Source organism: Oreochromis aureus, linkage group 10, assembly GCF_013358895.1.
Source record: "Oreochromis aureus strain Israel breed Guangdong linkage group 10, ZZ_aureus, whole genome shotgun sequence".
Taxonomy (NCBI): Eukaryota; Metazoa; Chordata; class Actinopteri; order Cichliformes; family Cichlidae; genus Oreochromis; species Oreochromis aureus.
In genome coordinates this window covers 23,100,745-23,121,484 of record NC_052951.1, presented here as the reverse complement: position 1 = coordinate 23,121,484, position 20,740 = coordinate 23,100,745, and the positions used below count along the sequence as shown (strand labels likewise).

At 40.0% G+C, this 20,740-nt stretch overlaps 1 protein-coding gene across 3 annotated transcripts in view; it reads left to right on the top strand.

The window, feature by feature from the left end:
* Positions 1 to 20,740, top strand: part of dpysl3 (dihydropyrimidinase like 3) — a 46,047-nt gene that overhangs the window by 9,634 nt on the left and 15,673 nt on the right. For 2 of the 3 annotated variants that reach the window (XM_031725954.2, XM_039618494.1), the window contains exons 2-6: positions 16,155 to 16,243; positions 17,431 to 17,615; positions 18,982 to 19,146; positions 19,290 to 19,351; positions 20,319 to 20,399. In XM_031725954.2, coding sequence (XP_031581814.2) covers positions 16,155 to 16,243; positions 17,431 to 17,615; positions 18,982 to 19,146; positions 19,290 to 19,351; positions 20,319 to 20,399 — 582 coding nt within the window. Of the gene's footprint in view, positions 1 to 3,180; positions 3,380 to 16,154; positions 16,244 to 17,430; positions 17,616 to 18,981; positions 19,147 to 19,289; positions 19,352 to 20,318; positions 20,400 to 20,740 lie in introns of those variants that run through there. The other variant, XM_031725955.2, reaches the window with a different exon arrangement.

Below are 20,740 nucleotides of genomic sequence, written 5' to 3'. Positions count from 1 at the left end.
TTTTCTGATTTTGGCTGTTAATATTTCCTACAAAGATTGGAAAATAATGGGATTGTCTCTTTACAGTTTAAAAACTTTAAAACCACTAAACTATCTGACACAGATTGCCTTTCCTGATGATGCAAGTTCTTCATCTTCAGATTGGTCACTAATTAAAATATGACTGCCTGCTGTTGTTTCTGCTGCACAGGCGGATCTGCACTCTTATTCAACTTTCATTTAACAGAGGCTCATCAACAAAGCAGTAGACTCACAGACCTGTGTGTGAGTAATGCAAGTAAACTGACTGAAGCTGTAGAGCTCTATCTCTTTGAGAACAGGTATTCTACATGCTTTTTCCCCCACTGTTGCAGTTAAATGTGTTTCCTTTTTTGTTTACACCTCTGTGGTTCTAGTGCTGTTATTCATTCAGTCTCAGACAGTTTGAGACTAAGCTGCTGCACTCTACAGTTAAGTCTTCACATTATCCTTGTGATATATTAGATTCCCGCCTTCTGAATCATTCCTGCCTTTAATTGCCCTAAAGTACTGTAAAAAATAAACATAGATTTCTTCAGCGTGGCAGGTGGCCTTTTTCCCTCATGTGGCCTGATACTGAACTGCAATATTGCTGCTCTCAGGGGACCAGATGATTCAGCAGAAACCAGCAGACAAGAGAGTAAGGTTGTGTTTTTGTTTTTTTGTGTTTTCCCCCCTCTGGTTTGGAAATTGTTAGAGGACACAATGAAGGCAGGATGTGTTTATCCCTTTGTTATTAACTGGTACATTTAGCGTGCCAGTAAAACTTAACACCATCCTCGTCTGGCAAACAAATGACGAGTGGAAAAGCTGCCCGTTTGTATTTTTATGACAAATGTTGTTACCCCTCCTTCCTATCTGAGTACACCGGGTTCACTTTGATTTGAACTACAGTAAGTCGTGATATTATTGGCACTGTCATGCAAACTCTTAATATCATTCGTTGTTTTGTGGCTATGGTGAACTGAACTGCTCACTATGTGTTCCTGTGTTGTTCCCTGTTTTCTGTAGTAATACTGAACAATAACAATCATAATTATAGATTTTATTGGTTTTCCTCCTGTCTGGTGGGCTAATTAGTGCAGTGAGCTGCTGCAGTGGAGTGAATAATGGAGACTGGCTAACCAGATGTCCAGAGAGAGAGGAAATGCCCCCAACCCCATCTTTTTTTTTTTTTTTTTGTGATGTCCTGCAGGGTGGAAGTCACATTGACACATGCATTCACAAAGCATAAAACTATACATATACACTGACATGTAGGCTTGTCTAAATTAAAACATGCACACGCGTGCCTCTTTAAGCTGTCACAGAGATACTCTAGGAACAAATGAAATAAGCACTCTACTAATGTTGCATATAACATTCAGTTTAGTCTTTATAATCAGCAGATAGAAACAGATGATGTCTGTGCCTCCCTCTGGTTAAGTCTGAAAAATAACTCTAATTATATTGGGTGCAGCAAAGAGATGCTGTTGTACCATAAATATATTCAGTGTTTTGGGAGAATGAATCATAAAAGGGACCAAAAATAAACACTAAGAAGAATGCTGCTTCATATGTCTTCATATTGGTCAAGACTAAGCACCTGATAGAGCGTTAAATGTTTAGAGTTAAGCAAAATTTTAGGAGGTTTAATTCTATGTTCTGCGTAGCCTAGTTGCTTTATCCTCCCCCTGCATTTTCAGAATTGTCCCACTGCCACAAAACAACTCTAGATGATTTAGTCTTCTTCAATTCGCCAGTGTCGTCTATATGAAGAGATCACGTCGTGGCTGAGGTGGTCAGCATGATTGTGCTCGTGTGTAAACTGATAATATAATTTTATATGATTGTTGGGTAGTGAACTGGAAGCTTCTCAGTCCATTCACTGTGGTGTGAAATGTGCTCCAACAGGCTTGATGACCTGACAGAGACTTTTCTGCATCCCTGATCTGTCTGCACCCTGTCTGTCTGTCAGTGTCAGCCGGTTAATGTGGTCTGCAGAGGTAGCAAGCCTGCAAACTTGAGTGTGTAGCGCTGATGCATTCTCCAAGTCCTGGAAATGCTGAGGTAATGCCTTTCTGCCTCACTGCCATGAAAGGACATGCCAGGATGAAGGCCCTGTGTCTGCTTGTAGCAAAAAAATTGATTTAATCCCTTATTTTTCTACAACAATTGGGTATAACTGTGCTGTAAAGACTTCCTACATTACTCTGTAAAGCAATTTTTTTTTTAAAAAAAGACAAAATGAAGCAAATGAAAGTATGATATATATATATATTAAGTTGCTAGTGTAATATAGACACACAAATTGGCACACCCTTTGTCACGCACCTGCTCCTACATGCATGTCACTCGCAGGATCTCATTATGGCTGCATTAGAGCTGAGGAGGGGAGTGGCAGAGCGAAGAGGGACCCACTTTAGGTTCAAACAATGGAGACACATGGCTGGGTGGGAACATGCAGAGAGAGAGAGAGAGAGAGTGTGTGTGTGTGTGTGTGTGCAATGTAACGGGCAAGCTCTGTGACAGCTGCCACACCATTTTGCTCTTCTGTGTCCACCAAAACAAAACACACAATCTCCTGGTTATGACTGATATAAGGTCTACAATTTCAAAGGGAATATTTTTTTTCTTGCCAATAAACCTATTTAGGAGACTGGCAAAAATTTAAACATCCAATATGTATGATTAACACACGGCAGTGAGGCCAGTGGACATGTTTAAAATAAGTAAATCTTTCCATTACATATTGTTTATAATAACGATGGTGATTTCTATCCCGTGTTCCTTTGTTTCCTCTTAGTTCTGCCAATTTTCCCCTAATCAATCAGACCTTAGTGACTTCAGCCGTAAACACACAGGCACAGACTACACCACAAACTAGTGCGCCTCAAAACCAGCTGCTTCAAGGACTTTGCTATTTCTGAGGCAAGAGGCATCTCGGATAGGTCAGTGATGACAGATATTGGATACGCAGCACACTTTATGTAAAAAAAAAAACAAAAAACAAAAAAACAACGTGTGACAGCAGTGTAACGCAAAGAAGAGGATGCCGGCTGGAGGCTGTTCACCAGCTTCTCCACTGCGCCCTCCGGTGGAAAGATTGTGACATCACGCTTTCCAAACTGAGCATACTGAGGGAGGGGCCGTGTGCCTGGACCACAGACGCTCCCATAGCACTCTGCGAGCCACTCCACATCGCACAGACAAGAGGGGCGACTATTCCTTGAAGCTCCCATCCAGGCGAGGGCCGCTGCAGCATCCATAAAAGGGGGAATATCGCTTTTAAAAGCTCGGTATTTTTTTTTAAAAAAAAAGAAAAGGTGGAATCGGACAGAAGATGTCTTATCAAGGAAAAAAGAACATCCCAAAGATCACAGTGAGTAAAGAGTTATTTCTGCTTCACTGGCTGCAGGAACTTTGATGGCTGCTGCTTCAAATCACTGCAGAAGGTTTTAGCGTTTTTTTGCGCCGCTGCGATGGATCTTTATCACATACACCGGTGCAAGCCCAGAGCAACATGAAAATGCTCTTTCTATTGTCAGAGCCGACTGCAGGAAGCCGCTGGAACAATGCGCACAATGATATGGCATGTCTGGCTACCATAGTGACAGTCAGGCAGGGAGATAAGGCGTTTTCTTAAAGGTGTCCTGCATCCTCTTTGTTGAAGCGATCCATGCCGTTGTGCAGAACGGATACCGGCTCGCCCATTAAAAAAATCACTGTAAGGTTTATGCAGGGAATTCTGCTGTCTTCATTGCATAACGGAGACTTTATGGTGATTTAAAATATGTAACTCATTCTTATATATTTAGCATAATGCAGTTAATTAGATTTATTCCCCTACACTCCACCTAGATTTACAGCGTAAAGATATTAGAAGAACGTGTCCAACCCTTGTGGGGCTTTTTAAGGCCCAGATGGTCTTGTTCATGGGAGGATATTGAACAGTAATGTTGATCTCATTTTTCGAATAGCCTTCTTGCCATTTTGGTGCACAGTGATTTAATGACATACATAAAAGTATCATGGCACATTCTGGTCACAATGCCCTGGATGCTTGCAAATTAGTGAAAAAAAGGAGGGGGGGGGGGGGTCCTAAAAATAATGGTCACTTATTATACATTAACTCATTGTTTCTCCTGAAGCCCTTTATTGTTTTATTGCAGAAAAAAGCCCTCTCTGTGATTTCATAGGGGGGGCCTCAGAAATCATAGACAGGGTTTGTCTTTCAGGCTGGTGCAGCAGCAGAGAGTGAGAGGGACAGGAGGAAAAGAGAGGTGGGGGAAATACACGCCCATCTGTGATAAGCTGGCCTTGTGAAGGGGCGCTTGTGTTTCTGCATCACCACAAGGAGAAAGATTCAGGGTCGGCTCAGAGCATTCAGGGTGGAGCGGGGTGGGGGGTTGAATTCAGGGCAGACTGGTGTTACACAGCCAGCCAGCTGGGTGTTGGTGTGTGTTACAACTGCAGAGGAACCTCTCCCTCTGCTTTTTTTCTTTCTGTGTGTGAGCATCTGAAACGCCTGTTTTCCAGCTCTCATTGTTGAAGCTCAGGCTGCAGTTCGGGGTGTGTTGCTCAGATGTGGGAGACTTTGCCTTATTCTTATCTCCTCAGCTGATTGTACACAATGGGAGTAAACTGAGGGATTTTTTTTTTTTTGTAAATGTTATTACTGTAAAATTAGGAGATGAAAATACGTGAAAATAGTGAAGGCATTTTTAGAAGAGCTGGTAATTTGAATGGCAATAGTGTCTAAAGAAAATGATGTTTTGTAGGTTTGAGGGTTTTAAACATGCAGAGGAAATGCTAATTGTGTCAAAAATACACACACATGCAGCAATAAAGTAACAGCAAAAGTAACATGAGTAAGCTACGCTGGTTCATCGCCTCAAGATATATCATATTTGGTTACTGAACTTGCTTTTTTGTGGATTTAGAAAAGCTCCAGTTGTAAGCAGCACATTAACACAGGCTGACAGAAAGTACCACAATACAAGTTTTTCATGGACGTCCTAAAGCTGCTTCATGCTGTTTCAGTTGAAGGGGAGTAATTTATGATGTAAGCAACCACACTTTTCACTGTTTTATGAATTTAATTATGGTCTGATCTCAACATATGGGTGACTATTCCAACAGTATTTAAGTGCTTTTGAAAAGTGATTTGAAACAATGTCTGGGTCAACCACTGAGTGGGTTCCTCCCAAATCTGTTTGCGTCCAGTTGACAAGGTAGGGTGTACTACGTTCTTTCCTACATCCAAGTTATAACCATAGCCTCTAAGGGTGTAGGGAAAAAATCAGTTTGGCATATTGGAATATTTTGTGTGGCGATATTGTATAAAAATATTGATAATATTGATATTAATAAATGAATAAATAACAAATACTTGAAAATATATTAGTCTAACAACAAGCGATGACCCTGGGCCCCAAGAGGGCTCGTCTCCTGCACCATCATCCTGAGACAAGGTTAGTCGAGCAAACTTACCATAAATTGGACACACTTAGCTTGACAGAGTATAAAATTTCCACTTGATCTTATTCAATTGCAGACTCATGGCAGACTGACTCCATCTTATGGCAACATTTATGGAAGGTTTTAGTGACAGTGTTGCTTGACAGTTTCATTTTGGAGCAAAAAACCCCTCCCCAAAAAACGATGTCGATAACTTTATGTTATTGGATAAAACCGATATTGACAAATTCTTACTTTGAGGACATCATTTGCAGTTGAAAAAAGGTGATAAATTGCAGTAGATGTTATTGCAATACTGAGCTTATCACCAAATGTTAAAAATTGCAATAATATTGTATCGTGAGTGAAATATTGTGATAATATCATATCGTCGGGGGTCTGGTGAGTCCCACCTCCAATAACTTTATGAGAAATGTATTTTATGTCCAACAATGTATGGACTAACAACACATGTTGTTGTTTGATTTGGAGTTTATGGTAGTAGTGATTCCCCTCCAACCATTTGATCAGCTTCTTAGAAATGCAAACACACAATACTTGCATTATTGGTTTATGCACATGCAGACAAGCCAGGAGAATTGAAAGTGTCACGTTGTTTCAGTAAAAGCAGACTAAAGCAAGAACCTCTTGTTACAAGCACAGACTGTTGTCTTTGTCTTTCCTGTATCTAAACCATAAACATGTATATAAAAGATGGCCATAGCCTTCTTGTCTGAGAACTAAAGCCAGTACGGAGGAACTTGGATTCTTTGTTATAGCCAACAAGGGCCGAACTCTTGGGTTACAAAATGAGGTCATACTGTATAGAAGTTTATGAGGAAATGAGCCCATTGCTCACATGAGCCACTGGCCTTTCCTAATGAGTTTATGTTCTTCAGCACTAGTTTCAAGTCTTATTAAAATCGCATCATGTTAATAAACATTAAGTGGCTCCGTAGTGTAGTGGTTTACATATTTTCCCAACAAGTGAAAGAGTCCACTTCAATTCTAGAAGGGAACACAAATCCTTTTGGGGTTGCATCTGGTTTAAAATTCTACCAAATCAACCATGCAGACCTATCTGCTTTGTGACTCGTGGTGAGTAAGAGAGCAGCTGAAACTAAATTTCTTTGATGATAAAGCAGGTTATGCATCAAGGCATGGCTACCTTGTAATTGACAAATTGCTACTGTATGACCAGTCGGTTTCCATCTGGTTTCAAAAAAACAAGATGGCCACAGCCAAAATGTTCAGGCTGCAGCTTCAACACAGGACTTCCCCAACAAAAGGAGACGTGACCGTGGAGTACATCCACGTTTTATAGAGAGTGTACGATCGAAATGAAGTTATGACCCTAAACAATAGGAAACAACAGGCTTTGCTAATTACATGGAAGATCTACTATATACACAAGCAATAAAAAATGGAAATATAATGAATAGCAATTTATTATGCTTGACATAGTTAGGTTTTGGTTAGTTGGTTGGTTAATTAGTAATGGGGGCTACACAGACACCAGAGAACCACTTGTGTGCATATCATATCACTATGTGTAGATTTAAAGGTGATTCTGCCCCATTGCTGCCCCAGAGGTTGGCATCTGTTTCATTTAAATAACCTTTTTTTTTTCACTGTAAGCCAGGAGTGTCCAACTCCAGTCCTCAAGGGTCGGTGTCCTGCAGGTTTTAGATCTCACCCTGGGTCAACACACCTGAATCAAATTAGTTCATTACCAGGCCTCTGGAGAACTTAAAGACATGTTGAGGAGGTTATTTAGCCATTTAAATCAGCTGTGTTGGATCAAGGACACATCTAAAACCTGCAGGAAACTGGTCCTTGGGGCCTGGAGTTGAACACCCCTGCTGTAAGCAAAATGAATCATTTGTCTTTTAACTCTGTAACTGGACAAACAACTCTTCATAGACTGTTGATGCCATGGAATCATTGAGTTTGTAAGCTGTTTTCACATCTGTACTTCAACAGAGGTGCATTTGATGTTGTCGATGCTGGAGTATGCTGGTGTGTGAATATTGTATTGTCTGGTACATTCTTTAGTGGTGAGTGGATGTAGTGTGTGCTGCCTCTCAACCTGATTCCCTAGAAACTGTCTGAAGTTCATGGGTGAAAGCAGCTATTAATTCTTACACAGGAGGACCTTAAACGCTCTACCTATTTCTAAGCCTCCTTCCCGACACGACTCTTCATTTCCAAGCCTGTCCGTTCTATTAAAGCGTTTTCTTTCGTTTGGGTTTTAGAACTGCCCTTTCATATTTCTAGGTGTGGTCCCTTTTATTCCTTATACCCACTCACTGCAGCCACAGTGTTGTTCCAGGCGGTTACATGTCATCCGTAATCCCCTCCAGCTGGAGTGAGCATCTGTGAGTGAAACCCGTTCCCCCTGTCGACGCTCCACAAATCAGATCCCTGCCACACCAGACTGTACCGTCACCATGCAGACTGCAGCAAAGTGGGCTTGAGAGCAAACAAAATACCCCACGGCCACCCAGACATTGCCGCGCAACTCACCATGGAAACAAACATACAGTTGTGATGGCAGGAAAATACAGCCCTTCTGTCATTGCGGGGATGTGTTTTGACACACATGCGCACAAACAGGCATTTCTCAAACTTCTTGACTGAGAGAGTTAAAAATTCAACCTGTCTGGCCCAATCAGATCCAGATTGTTGCACGGTTACACTACTCCAGCCTATCACAAGATCAACATTCCAGACCTTAACTGGCAGGGGCCCCTGCGATTAATTTAGATGGATAAGTCTCATTGTTTTCACTTTTCCAGAATGTGAAAAAAAATCCTGCACACTTTTTGCTGAACAGTAAATATTTTTGACTGCTAGGCAACAGGGCTGCAGCAGAGGCACTGGTGCAGATTCAAGATGACGTCCCTCTTCCACTGGTCCCCGCCTGCCTCCCCATGCCCCCCTCCTTACAGACGCGAGGATCTCTGCCACAGCTAATGGAGGTCTCCTCTAATGTCCTCCTCCTCCTCAGCCCCTTTGACCTATTTTGTCGCACTCGAGTTTTCCAGGACCGTTCCCTTTCATTAAGCACCATGAAGGAGATATTAGTACTTTGCATCCCACTTTATGAGCGCTTCTCCCCCCAGTCCGGTGAAAGTGGAAAAAACGTGTGTGTCGATGTCAGCATAGTAGTAAGAACAACATCCTGCCGTCTATTTTTGATTACTGCCGGCTTGTGTAACAGAAAATGACAGCTTCCCGTGCAGTAATAGGCATTTTATTTTTGGCACTTTGTTCTTTGTTAAGAGCTGAATGACAAGTTTGTTTGGATTTCTTTCCATCTGAACTTCACAGTGTTTTGCTTCCAGAAATATAACAGATCAGCACTTGTAAGAAGTTGTATCTGTAGCAGACAAAAGGTCTCACTACTGACTGTAAAGTGTATCAAAAGAAAAAAAGCAGGTGGACGGAACACGTTTCTTTATAATTCAGATTTCTAGCATAATTTCATCAGCTTAGTTTAAAGAAAGGCATTAACAGCCTCTACATTTGTTTGAGCTGAGAATACTACTTGTGAGAGTGACTTAAGATAGTTGCGATGTTTGCGTGATGCTTGTGTTAAAGCTAATCCACCAGCTGTCCTAAATTAGTGATTAACACAGCAGTTTAATCAGTGCCAAAGCTTTGAGAATAGGTCATGCACACTTCAGAGAGTGGGCATAAGTTTCTGGTAAAAATTGTGCTTAGATTGTCACCCGGAGGGAAACACAGTGTATTAATTATAAATTTAATCATATCCAGAAAATCTTCCAATAAAACTATATGTATACAATATTATTTCTTCATTTCAAGCTGTTTCAATGCCACATTCAGGAAATAAACTGAATCATCTGAAAACTTTTGTGATGTATTATTTTTAAGACAAATGTAATTTAAGCTCTGGTGATTTGATGCTGAATGTTTTTTTATGATATATTTGACTTTGAAATTGTGAAGGGTATGTTTTTTGGCACCTGCAAAGCTTAGTTACTCTAATACATGAATGATTTGGTATGTTTAGAACCCCACCGATACAGGATTTGTAAGACCAATTCTCATAGCGGGATTTGAAAATCCAGGAGACGAGCTTTACTTGTTTAAACTGCTCAGATCACATGGTTGTTTTGTTTGTGCTGTTGATTGCTATCTGGTAGACAAGCTATGCAATATCAGTACTCATAATACTATTGAAGTGTATTTTTCTTGTCTTTTTTTTACTTTTTTGGTTGTCATTTATCAGACATTATATATTCTGATACCAATATATTGGCAATACACTAATATCAGTTGGTCTCCAAGCATGCTCCTCTGTAACAGTGATATGTCTTAAAAAATAACACACAAAAAACCCAGTAGAACTCTAAAAGAGAGATACTTGAGCACAATTTTACACAAATCACCATTAGTACTGTGATGGAAGTGCCAGTGTGTTGAAAATATTTAAGCTTCAACATGTGTGATTTGGACATTTGCATTATTTCTGAGCTAAAAAGTTGTTTCCCCTTTTGAGCAACTGAAAAGAAATAAGTCCCAAATATGATACTGCACTTTACTTGCATATTATAATTATACTACACAGTGGTGTACTGACTTTCATAAATAAATAGTAACTGGAAAAAAAACTGGAAGGAAAACAACTGGTACACTTTGAGTACTGAATCGGTTGCATGCAGTAGTCCTTGCAAATGTGTAATTTCTAACAGTGGCTACTATTTACTGCCAACCCAGGGAGACTTTTCCATTTCGAAGAGTCGGTGCTGCAATAGTTATGCGATTGACAAATGAGGACATAGTTAGTGACCCTGGGAAGAGCAAATCAAGATCAACATCAACATCGTTCATGTCTCTTGTGCATATTCTGCCCGAAGATCCAAATCCCACAAAAAAAACCCAAAAAACAGAATAGCATTTATCACCCTTCTAAGGTAAAATAAATATTTTCTTCTTATGTCATTAGATTTTTAGAAGTGTCTAAGGAGCTTGAAAAGAAAAGCGTCTGGACTTCTTTAAGTGGCTTGAAGACGTGGTTTTGTCTCAGTATGACCATTGACTCTGTCAGGAAACAGCTTAGTGACTAAATTATTTTAGCACTGACATGGATAAAATGCTCTGTTTCGCAGTTTTCTGTAAACTCCAGTATGGCACATATTAAGAAATTGAGTTTATGCAAACAAACAATATTTTTTTATTATGACATTTTTATTTTCATAATAAAAGAAATGAGAATGAAACTTTACAAAAGAGGAATGAGGTAAAAAAAAAAATTAACTAAAAAGTAGTTTCTATAACCAGATAAAAGAAGGTTTAACAGATTTATACAACAAAACAAATACCAATTACTTACATTTTCCATTATCTTTATAACTTCAGCAGATGACAGGACCCTTATCTCTTTTTCACACAGACCTTAGTTTTCCTCGTAATTGCTCTCAACCTTTCTCTGCTCACTGAGGTTCTTTCCGAAGCCGTTTGCTTCTACCTGGCTCTGAGCTTTAGCTAGCTTCAGTGTTAGCCATTTTGCCTTTGTTAGCTTCTTTAAAATATCCAGGTCTAGTTTAGTGAAGGCATTTTAAATGTCTTATTATGCTTGTTGTCAGAAACATGTACTTGTACCAAATAGCTTCCTAATGATAGCCACGTTAGCATGTGGCTGTAAATGATGTGTAGCCTCCACCCCTGTGCGTGCGTTGCGCATGCATGAAATGGACCAGCTCATAATTGGACACATGGGAGGCTAACCCACCAGTCACCGGTCCGGGTCAAGAATGTTGTCAATCTGGAAATTCTGGTCCCTCGCCAGTCGAATGATCCTGTATAAGAGAAGTTAATTCAAAACAGTAGCCAGACATTGTATTTTCGAAACTTAAATTAACGGCTATTATAGAAAATCCACAATGACTAGTCTACAGTATCTTTCTTCAGCTATGTGTGAGCACAGTTAACTTTGTTCAACAAAGTTAAAGAAAAAAAGTAAAATTATGAGGCCTTCTTCGTCTTAGGACCTCATTAAGCTGTCTTTACTCTCCTTTTTGCATCAAGACTGTCAAAGCATGTTATTAGCCGTGCACTGAATCCACCATCTTAAGACCACTGTGGTCATGCAGTCCAATCTTAGACCCAGGACTCGTGAATACCACATTAGCCACTGAATGATATTTAATAGTTCTTGTCGAAGCCGAAGCTGCAGCAAAAAGTAACAGCTGTGGCATGAGTTCATTATGTGGACAGTACTGTCTCGTTAAAGATGTAACAAATGTTTTGGTTTATTCCCGTAACCACAGGATAGCACAGAGGGTTGGAATCCACCAGTGTCACTATTACAAAACCACATTTGTCTTGTGGTATAGACAGACAAACAGACAAAAGTTGGACTAAGAATTTCATAAATGAGGTGATGAGCTATCTCCCTTCACTCACTACTTACAATTTTTTTCTTGTATGTTGTTTTGATAATCATGAATGTGATGTAGAAAACACATTTTGAAATATTCCATATGCATTCTTTAACAGTCTCACCCGCCATGATGTCACATGACATATATTTGTAATAATAATATGAGCAACATTGCTGTTTGTGGTCAGATGAAATGGTTACTGTCACAGTTTGTGGCTGTTTGTCACAGAATTGATGAAAAAGCCACAGTAAACGTTGAGTCTGAGTTTTGTTAATGAAGTGTGATGAAGAAATGTCAGCGGAAAACTCGTTGTTTTTATTATGTGTCTTTAAAAAGGCTCGACAGGTTGGCCACGCATTCTGCGCCTAGTTTATGGTTTGTATTATTATTGAAACAATTTTTTGGGCATGCTTTTTGCTTTTTAAAAAAATCTGTCTTGTTAGATATTGCACCGATGACATGAGCTGCTGGCATGAAGCGTTTCAGCATCTTGGTTTCCACTGAGTGTAAAAAGAGTCTAATGTGAAATGCAGTCCAGAGCAATTCAGCAATGGTCAGTTACTGGGTTGTAACGGAAATGGAAAGCTATTGATTGTTAAGTGATTGTGGTCTCCTGCATGTTGTCATCAGCCAGTGGCCAGAAATTGAAAAGGGTAAAATGAGTGTGTGTTTGTGTGTGTGCCAGACAGAGAGAGAGAGGAGGGGCACTTCAGTAAGTCACCCATGCATGATGGCACACCCATCGCTGCAGTATTATAAATCAGGTAAAACCTCTTCATGTCTGATGCTGCTGATGTAAGCAGGTCTCTATCTGACTATTAATTCAATAATATTTATAATAGAGATTCTTATTCATGTTAATGAAACAGCAGTGACTCGTAACCATAGTTTCCGAGTGATTAAAAAAGAAAAACAAAAAAACTTCCAATTTTAGAGATCCGAGGTAGTCTGAATTCAGTAGCTTTTGAATCCTTGAAAGATTTTCTTTGAGTCTGGGATGGGACTCAAGGATGAACTGATTAGAACTGAGTGGGCAAACCTCAAAGCTACTGAGACCACAAAATAAATTTTTTAATCTACAAAAATCAGAGGTCAACTTCATTGATACATCACAACATTTTGCAAACACTAATGTCTCATATTTAACACCATAAGTCATGACTAGGAGATCATATTTCAGATTTTGCAGAATCAGATTTGGTTGCATTCATTTTTTGTGGGCAGATGCAATTATTGCGTTTTTCCTTTGACTCATTACAAGCTGCTTTTAACCACCATTTAAACTGAAAGCTGTAAAGCTGCAACAATTGATTAATCACTTGGTTAACATCAAATCCATCAGGAGCTGTCATTATAACAATAACTGAAAAATCTTTTCTGGGTTATGGTCATCTTAGGTTGTGATCTGTCAAAGAATGTTAAAAAATGATAAGGAAAATACCATTTAGTCACATGCAAAGACTGATTTTGTTACAATAGTTTTACAGCATTGGGCATCTTTTGTACCTTTTTTGATTAAATGACAAATTTATTGTCTGTTTCCTTTACTGGAATGCTATGAAAGTTATCTGTGTGCACTCCCTATTCACATTCAATAATGTTGTCATGTTAAATTATTATGACAGAGCACTCTTTGGAAGGCGTTCTCTCTAAGCTAATGAAGGCAATGAGCTTTGCAGTATGATCTATGCTAGTGTGGTGTTCCAGGAGTTGATGACTGTGTGTTGTAATGTGTTGCTTCAGGGTGTGGTTGCTTGGGAAGACTCTGGGTTCTGGTTCGCACTAGTCCATCACTACCACCACCACCACCACCTAATATGTGCAATCACTACCACACAACTCATGAATAGCCACATTGTGTGTGTCTTTGAGCTCAGCAGATATTCGAGCTATGTACACGATAATACTTTTATTTTTCCTGTTGTTATGTTCAAAGGAATTGCTGCAGTTTATTATAATGATGAAACTCTGGGTCCACGGCCAGCGGCTGTAAATTGTTGCACACATCTGCTGATGGGAAAATATGGTGTGTTCCTCTTAGCAGACCAAGGAATTACGTCTTGTCTTTTTAGAGACTGGATATATAAATAAGGCTGTATTTGTTTGGTTTTCAGTGTAATGTCGATGCTTTTTTAAACGAACTAATTCGATTACTAATTCCTTTTAGAAAAAAATCAATAAATAAAAAAAAAAAAAAGAACTAATTATCTATGAAGGTCACACAGAAGTTAAATACTGCAGGTCGCAACAAATTTTTCAGTATTGATTATTTTATTTGTTATCTATTCGAAAAAATGTCACAAGTCGCCCATCACAAGCTCCAACACCTGAGGATGACATGTGCAGAAGCCTTGTTTTGTCCTAAAAACAGTTCTAAACAGAAAAGAATTAAACCTATATGCTGATAAGTAAAGCAGTTTTTTTTTTTTAATTTGTGAAGCAGATAAGTGCAAATATTTGTTGATTGTGCCTGAAATTCACTGGGTAATTTAACTCAGACATACTTTAAGAAACTGACCATTTATAGCAGCAATGAGGAAGCGGACAGGAGAACGGATTCTCCCAAATAAATATACCTTTGAACCCTATTGTTAAATCATAAGTGGAGAGCTCCACATATAAGGAGAAGGTTGAGGTGGTGGAATGAAGTGAAGGGAAAAAAAGCTTTGTCATGAAGTCATTGTGATAAGGTTATCCAAGGCTAAATTTCCTAACGCATTGATATGTTCAATTACTTACATCATATTTGTTTTATTGAGCAAGTCCTGTATGAAGAAGATATTTTGAGCTTGCTCGTTTTGCTCCGTCTACGTCTGTAAACCCTTAGCCCTGTTGTACAGTCAGTTGTACACTCAACCAGTCAGCAAAGCCAGCATATCAGCAAAACCAGGCGCACGCTGTCTTTCCTCTCTTGCTTCTCTCCCTCTAGTCAACCCGTTGCCATGGCAGTGATCTGCTAGAGTCGGCCCATGGTGCAGCAGCAAATTGTTCTTGTCTGACTGTGTGGCGTCATGACAACACCCAAATCAGGCCACAAAACATCAAAAGATTTTGGCACAAGGCTCCTCAGACTTAGTGTTGCTTTTTAGTTTTACTTTGGAACATGTTCGTTACCTCTGTAGGGATTATATGATATTTACATTATTTTGTAACACAGATCAGAAATTGTCTGCTTCATGAAATGACTGAGTGATCAATTGGTGATTGCATTTGGTCTATTGGATAAAACGATTACGCTGAGAAAAAAACATTGACGGTTAAAATTATTGCATAACAGAATCTGGATAAATGTGGTTACGATGTTAATCCATGACCTTAAAAGCAGCTTGAGCTTCAACAACATCAGCCTCCCAGATGACATCCCTATGTCTGGAGTAATTTTAATTTTAAAAGAAGGGAAAGGTCTGAAAATTATGGTGATTTACTGGACCCCCTTTCAAGTAAAGGTTTCATTGAGCAAAAGACTGAAGGATGCTGTTTAACCTGCTGACACCAGAGCTGTTGTTTGGGGAGCATTTTTACTTTTTTCTAGCTATTTGTTGTGAATTTTTTTACATACTTTGTTACATACATGTCCCCTTGTGAGCATGTTCTCACAAGGGGACATTGAGTTTATTTTACAGCGTAACACAAGTAGAATGAAGTCTATGATGCAGACAAAGCCAGAATATAATGTCCCCATGTGTGGATGCAGGAGGTTATAATACTCTGTACACAGAGCTCTTCACATATATATGGGTTCATAGTCAGTTTATGTATCAGTGCAACCAGTATTTTTGTTACAGATCTGACTTAATTCGATCCAGATATTGAATGTCATGTAATCATTTGCCATCTGAAAAGTGGGTAATGAGTTGTGCAGTAATTGACACTAGTTGATGTTCATCAAATAAATAAAGACATTTCCTCGCAAATCTTGGTTGTTTTTCTGGGCACGCAGACTTACTGGGTGGTCCATATAGTTATGCTATGTGAGATGTGTTTGCATGGGACACGACCACCACATGTACCCCTCTCTAGCAGCCATGAATGAATCATTGTTCATATCCTGTGGGTGGAAAGAAATAAGGAGATAATCTCACTACAGACAAACAGAGTACAGTTCTAATTCTTGTACAGTAATATTGTGGCTTAGTAAATCATCCTCCACTGGAATTTACTTGCCTATGTTTCCAGCTTTCTTGACACAACGTTGCGTAGAATCATAATTGTTATCGTATTTCATCCCCTCCAACCCCACCCTCCCTCCTTTTCTCTCCACTCTGCCCATCTCTTTCTCTACAGAGCGACAGGCTTCTGATCAAAGGCGGAAGGATCGTTAATGATGACCAGTCCTTCCATGCCGATATCTACATGGAGGATGGCCTCATTAAGTAAGTATTCCACTGTCCTCCTTTCTGCTCTGCTCACACCTCTTCCCATTTGGTTTCATCCCTCCACTTATAGTTCACCTCATCAACTATTTTCTGTCTGAGCTATGTGGTATCTTACTTGTCCCCTTTATATTTAAATGCTTCTCGCCCCTGAAGGTGCATAGTGCTGCTGTAGAAATTCAAATATTTTAACCCTGAAACACAGATAATCTTAAAGTTCTTGAAGAAAATCAAAATCAAAAGGGCTTCTTTGGAAATAATTACCTATACCAGGGTAAAACAGTATTAAAAAAAGATGTGAAAGGAGCACCTTGGGCCTTGAAGGTTAATGAGTCTAATCATGATTAGATTATTAGTTTTTGAATGCTATTTGATCCTAAGGCAGTAGTGGTTGAAAACTGGTTGCTCCACTTGCAATGGTAGTTTTAAAGCTTAAGTGAAGAGCAAACATTACAGTCTAAGTGAACACCAGCTACATAATGAATAGCAGTCTTATAAACCCTTGGTCCAAAACACAGATGAGGAAATCCGAAGCAATTTAAGAATTACGACATGAATGCAGACTGCTAGTAGCGTTGAAATGAAACTAACATTCTGAACTTAGCGGTAACAGTTAAACTGATAACAGCTGTTCTTGACCCCGTCAGACCGAGCTGGGGTAGGACAGTGGAACTGTCTCGCTCGCTTTCCCCGTTGTTTTGTCGCCACTTGAATTCCCAGTTGTCCCCGTTGCCCCTAAGTGAGGCAGCTCAGAGAGAGGAGCCCACAGAAAGACTGGTGTTGCATGATAAACACCCACATGCCGGCGGCACTATTGGACTGTTGGCAAACTCACAGAGACACTGGCTTCTGCCTGCCTGCCTGTCTAACTTGTGTCCTCTACAAAAGTACTTTTTAACAGAAGCGAAATGTTAATGTGTTGGATGGCGACATTGTCCCGCTTCAGGCTTGGCTGACTTTGTTTCACTTAGTTTTTTTTCTGCTTTCGATTCATACCCATTAAACATTTTTTTTGCCTTTTGCTATGTGGTCTTCCTTTCTGGAATAATTTGGTTCTCTGAATTTGAATAATTGGCATCTCAGCTTTGATAAATAATCAAAAAGGGGAAGTAATACATATATTTTGTTTGTGTAAATTTATGGACAGGTTTTAATATAGTTATGATAACATCATCTTCACTTGACAGGCAGATTGGTGACAATCTGATTGTGCCTGGTGGTGTGAAAACCATTGAGGCCAATGGGAAGATGGTGATCCCCGGTGGTATCGACATCCACACCCACTTCCAGATGCCATATCGTGGAACCACAACTGTGGATGACTTTGCCCAGGGATCAAAGGCTGCTCTTGCTGGTGGGACAACCATGATCGGTAAGAGCTGCAGGAAAGGTCATCCACACAGTGAAGCTGATAATAGTAAAGCTTTTTCAGAAAAAAGCTAAAAAGAAAATGCAGCGAGGGGAGGGATGGCTGAACGCCAGACAGAGGAAAAGAGAAAGGGAGGCATGGGAAAAGGTTTTGGTCCCACTACGAAAGAGGACCATACAAAAGACTGAGCGTGGAGGGCGATGACTGGTGGGGGTTATAGAGTGAAACACTACTCCCAAAGAAATAGGGCATCAGTGTCATTCTCCCATGTCTGGTTTGAGTACAGCTTTTTCCTTTTGTGTGTTTGTGAACTTCATGTAGGTTAGGGATGAGACACTGTCACAGTTGGTAGATGCTGCAGTTTCATTAAAACTTCTTTTGGGCTGACTGCTCCTCTGCTGCCTGTTGGCCCTGTTTTCAAACAGACAAAGCCACTAACAGGCGTGCTACTGTAGTAAGCTCTGTTCATGAGCTCCATTCATAGAGGGATTATATTCCAGGGGGTTAGAAAGTGGAAATGTGTACTCTGCTGTCTGCTTGTGTGTTTTTTGTTTTTTTATATTGTACATGTCTGTCTTAACTAGCAAATGAGGTTGTGTTGAGAGATGGTGAACAAAACAAAGTGTTGACACTGAGCGTTTGCCATTGTTTTGTGTGTGTGTGTCTGTGTGTATGTATGCGACTGCTGTTTTCAGCTATATCCTATTAGCATAAGCAGATTGGGTTGTCTTTAATAAGATAAAGAAGGCAGTCAGGTGGCAAGGCAGCAGGAGGCCTTATTTTATTACAGCTGAGTTAGATGTAGCAGGATATTTTGTGCACCGTGATCCTGTTGTGTCCACAAACAGAGACACTGTGTGCTTTTCTAATCTGCACAGAAAATCATGCAAATATACACATTATGTATGTAATTATATGTGCTTGTGCTAATGCAAGCAGCATCCATGCTAAGCATTCATGATGCATTTAAGAACTTGCATCGAAACGAGCACCATTCTTATTAATAAAAAATCTGATTGTGGCTACACAGCCAAATATAAAAGTAGGTAAAGTCGCTCAATTTTTGTGCAAGGACACCTGTACCCAGATAGAGATGTACAAAATGCAATGTGACATCTGACAAGGTTATTTCCCACTGGCTGAGCACTGCAGGAATTCAGACAGACAGCTGATTATGCAAGATAAACAATACAGGGAGAAAGTAAAAGCACCAGCAGACAGATCCTGACGCTGCCCTGTCTTTGTCTCCTTACGTGTGACTATGCCCACCCCACTTGTGTCAACTCTTTGCCACTTCACCTGTCGTATCGCTTTTTGCATTCATTCCCTTCTTTCTGTCTGCTAATACTTGTCTTCCTTTATTCTTCAGTGGACCATGTGATGCCAGAGCCTGGTGCCAGTCTGATAGAGGCCCATGACCAGTGGAGGCAGTGGGCTGATGAGAAAGCCTGCTGCGACTACTCTCTCCATGTGGACATCACCCACTGGAATGACAGCGTAAAGCAGGAGGTGGATAATCTCATCAAGGAAAAGGGTGGGTCTTGATGGCGTGCTATAAGAGCTTCATGGGGGGGAGTGCTTTGGGAGATTTTGTTTAAAAGTAGTTAAAGTAATTAAACTTTACATAAAACTTATCACATTTTATCTTTCTCTCATGCTGACTTACTGTTTTTACAGGAGTGAACTCATTCCAGGTGTACATGGCGTACAAGGACTACTACCAGATGAGCAACAGTGAGGTAGAGCGCCTTAAATGTAGCACACACTTTCAAGACCAGGTTTTGCTGTTTTAATATCTGTGTTAAAACTCTACGTGTTCTCAGCAGTCTGCTTTCCCCACATGCTTGATGTGCAGAGATGGCAGGAAAATCAACATTTTTGAAAAATGCCAGGCTCAGTGCAAAATTTGCTTTGGTGTTGCTATCTTTCCAACTCGGCTCAGCGAGGAGATGGTGCCTTTGAAGAGACACAGCTGCAACTTTTTAACTCTGAAAGCTATTTTAAGTTACCGAAGGCCTAATATTAGTTTTGCACTGAATTGTTGAGGCCTGTTGCTTTTGTCCTCAATTCATCATACATTAGGAAAGGGCTCACTTCATGGCCTTTATTATTATTTCACCGTGTCACAAAATCCCAGTTGTAGTCAATATAAAATGAGTCATTGCCAACTTCCTGTAACTTCACAGTCAACATGCAAAAAAAAAAAAATGGCTGTGACTTGGCTCCAATGGTGACAAAGTGTCTAAAAAAAGGACTACATAATTATTGTTCACAGCCTTTGATTTATGCGTACTGTGATTTTATAAGGACTTAAAAAACAGTGGAAAGCCAGAGGGTGTGAGGCAGGACTCTGTTTCTCATACAGCCGTACCTAATTTGGTTGGTCAAAGGAGCACATGTTTCAACTGAAATAGTCCAGCCTGAAAAACTGATGTCATGCAGCTCACTAAGGAACTGTGGCACAGCAACATAACAACAACTGCAGTTCATCCACATGACTCTCACCATTTCTGGAGACCACACACAATAATTGCAGCGTGTCGGAGTAGACATCATGTAAATTGTGGGCTTCTTTTAAATTGTGGCTTATGGGTGACCTCTGAGTTAAAAAGGAGTGCCCTTTCTTTGAGTAAACAGCGAGGCAGGATTTGAAATATAAAAGAAGTACCACTGTAATTTCAATGTTTCTGTGTCTTTCTCATCCAGCTCTATGAGGTCTTTACCTTCTTGGCAGAGCGGGGAGGCATCGCTCAGGTCCACGCTGAAAATGGCGAGATCATCGCTGAGGTAACAATGGAAACGAGTGCACTTACAGACGCCTTTTTTTTCTCCATTGCTTCCTCACTGCCTCGTTTTTCTTTTTTCTGAACTTTTGTGCCAGGTCCAACTCTGTGATATGTTTTTGTTTAGTATGATTTATTTCAGTTTAGTTCACTTCAGTTCACTTTTCTAGTCTTATCACAGTGCATCTCCACTACTTAGAGACTAAACACACTGTCACTGATGAGAGGGAGACTGTGTTTCCTGTAGGACTGTAATGTGTGGGTGTAGTTTATACAGGGCTATGCCGTTTTGTGGACAAATGAAAGTGAATCAACCGTAATAGGTGATGGATCGAGAGGGCTGGT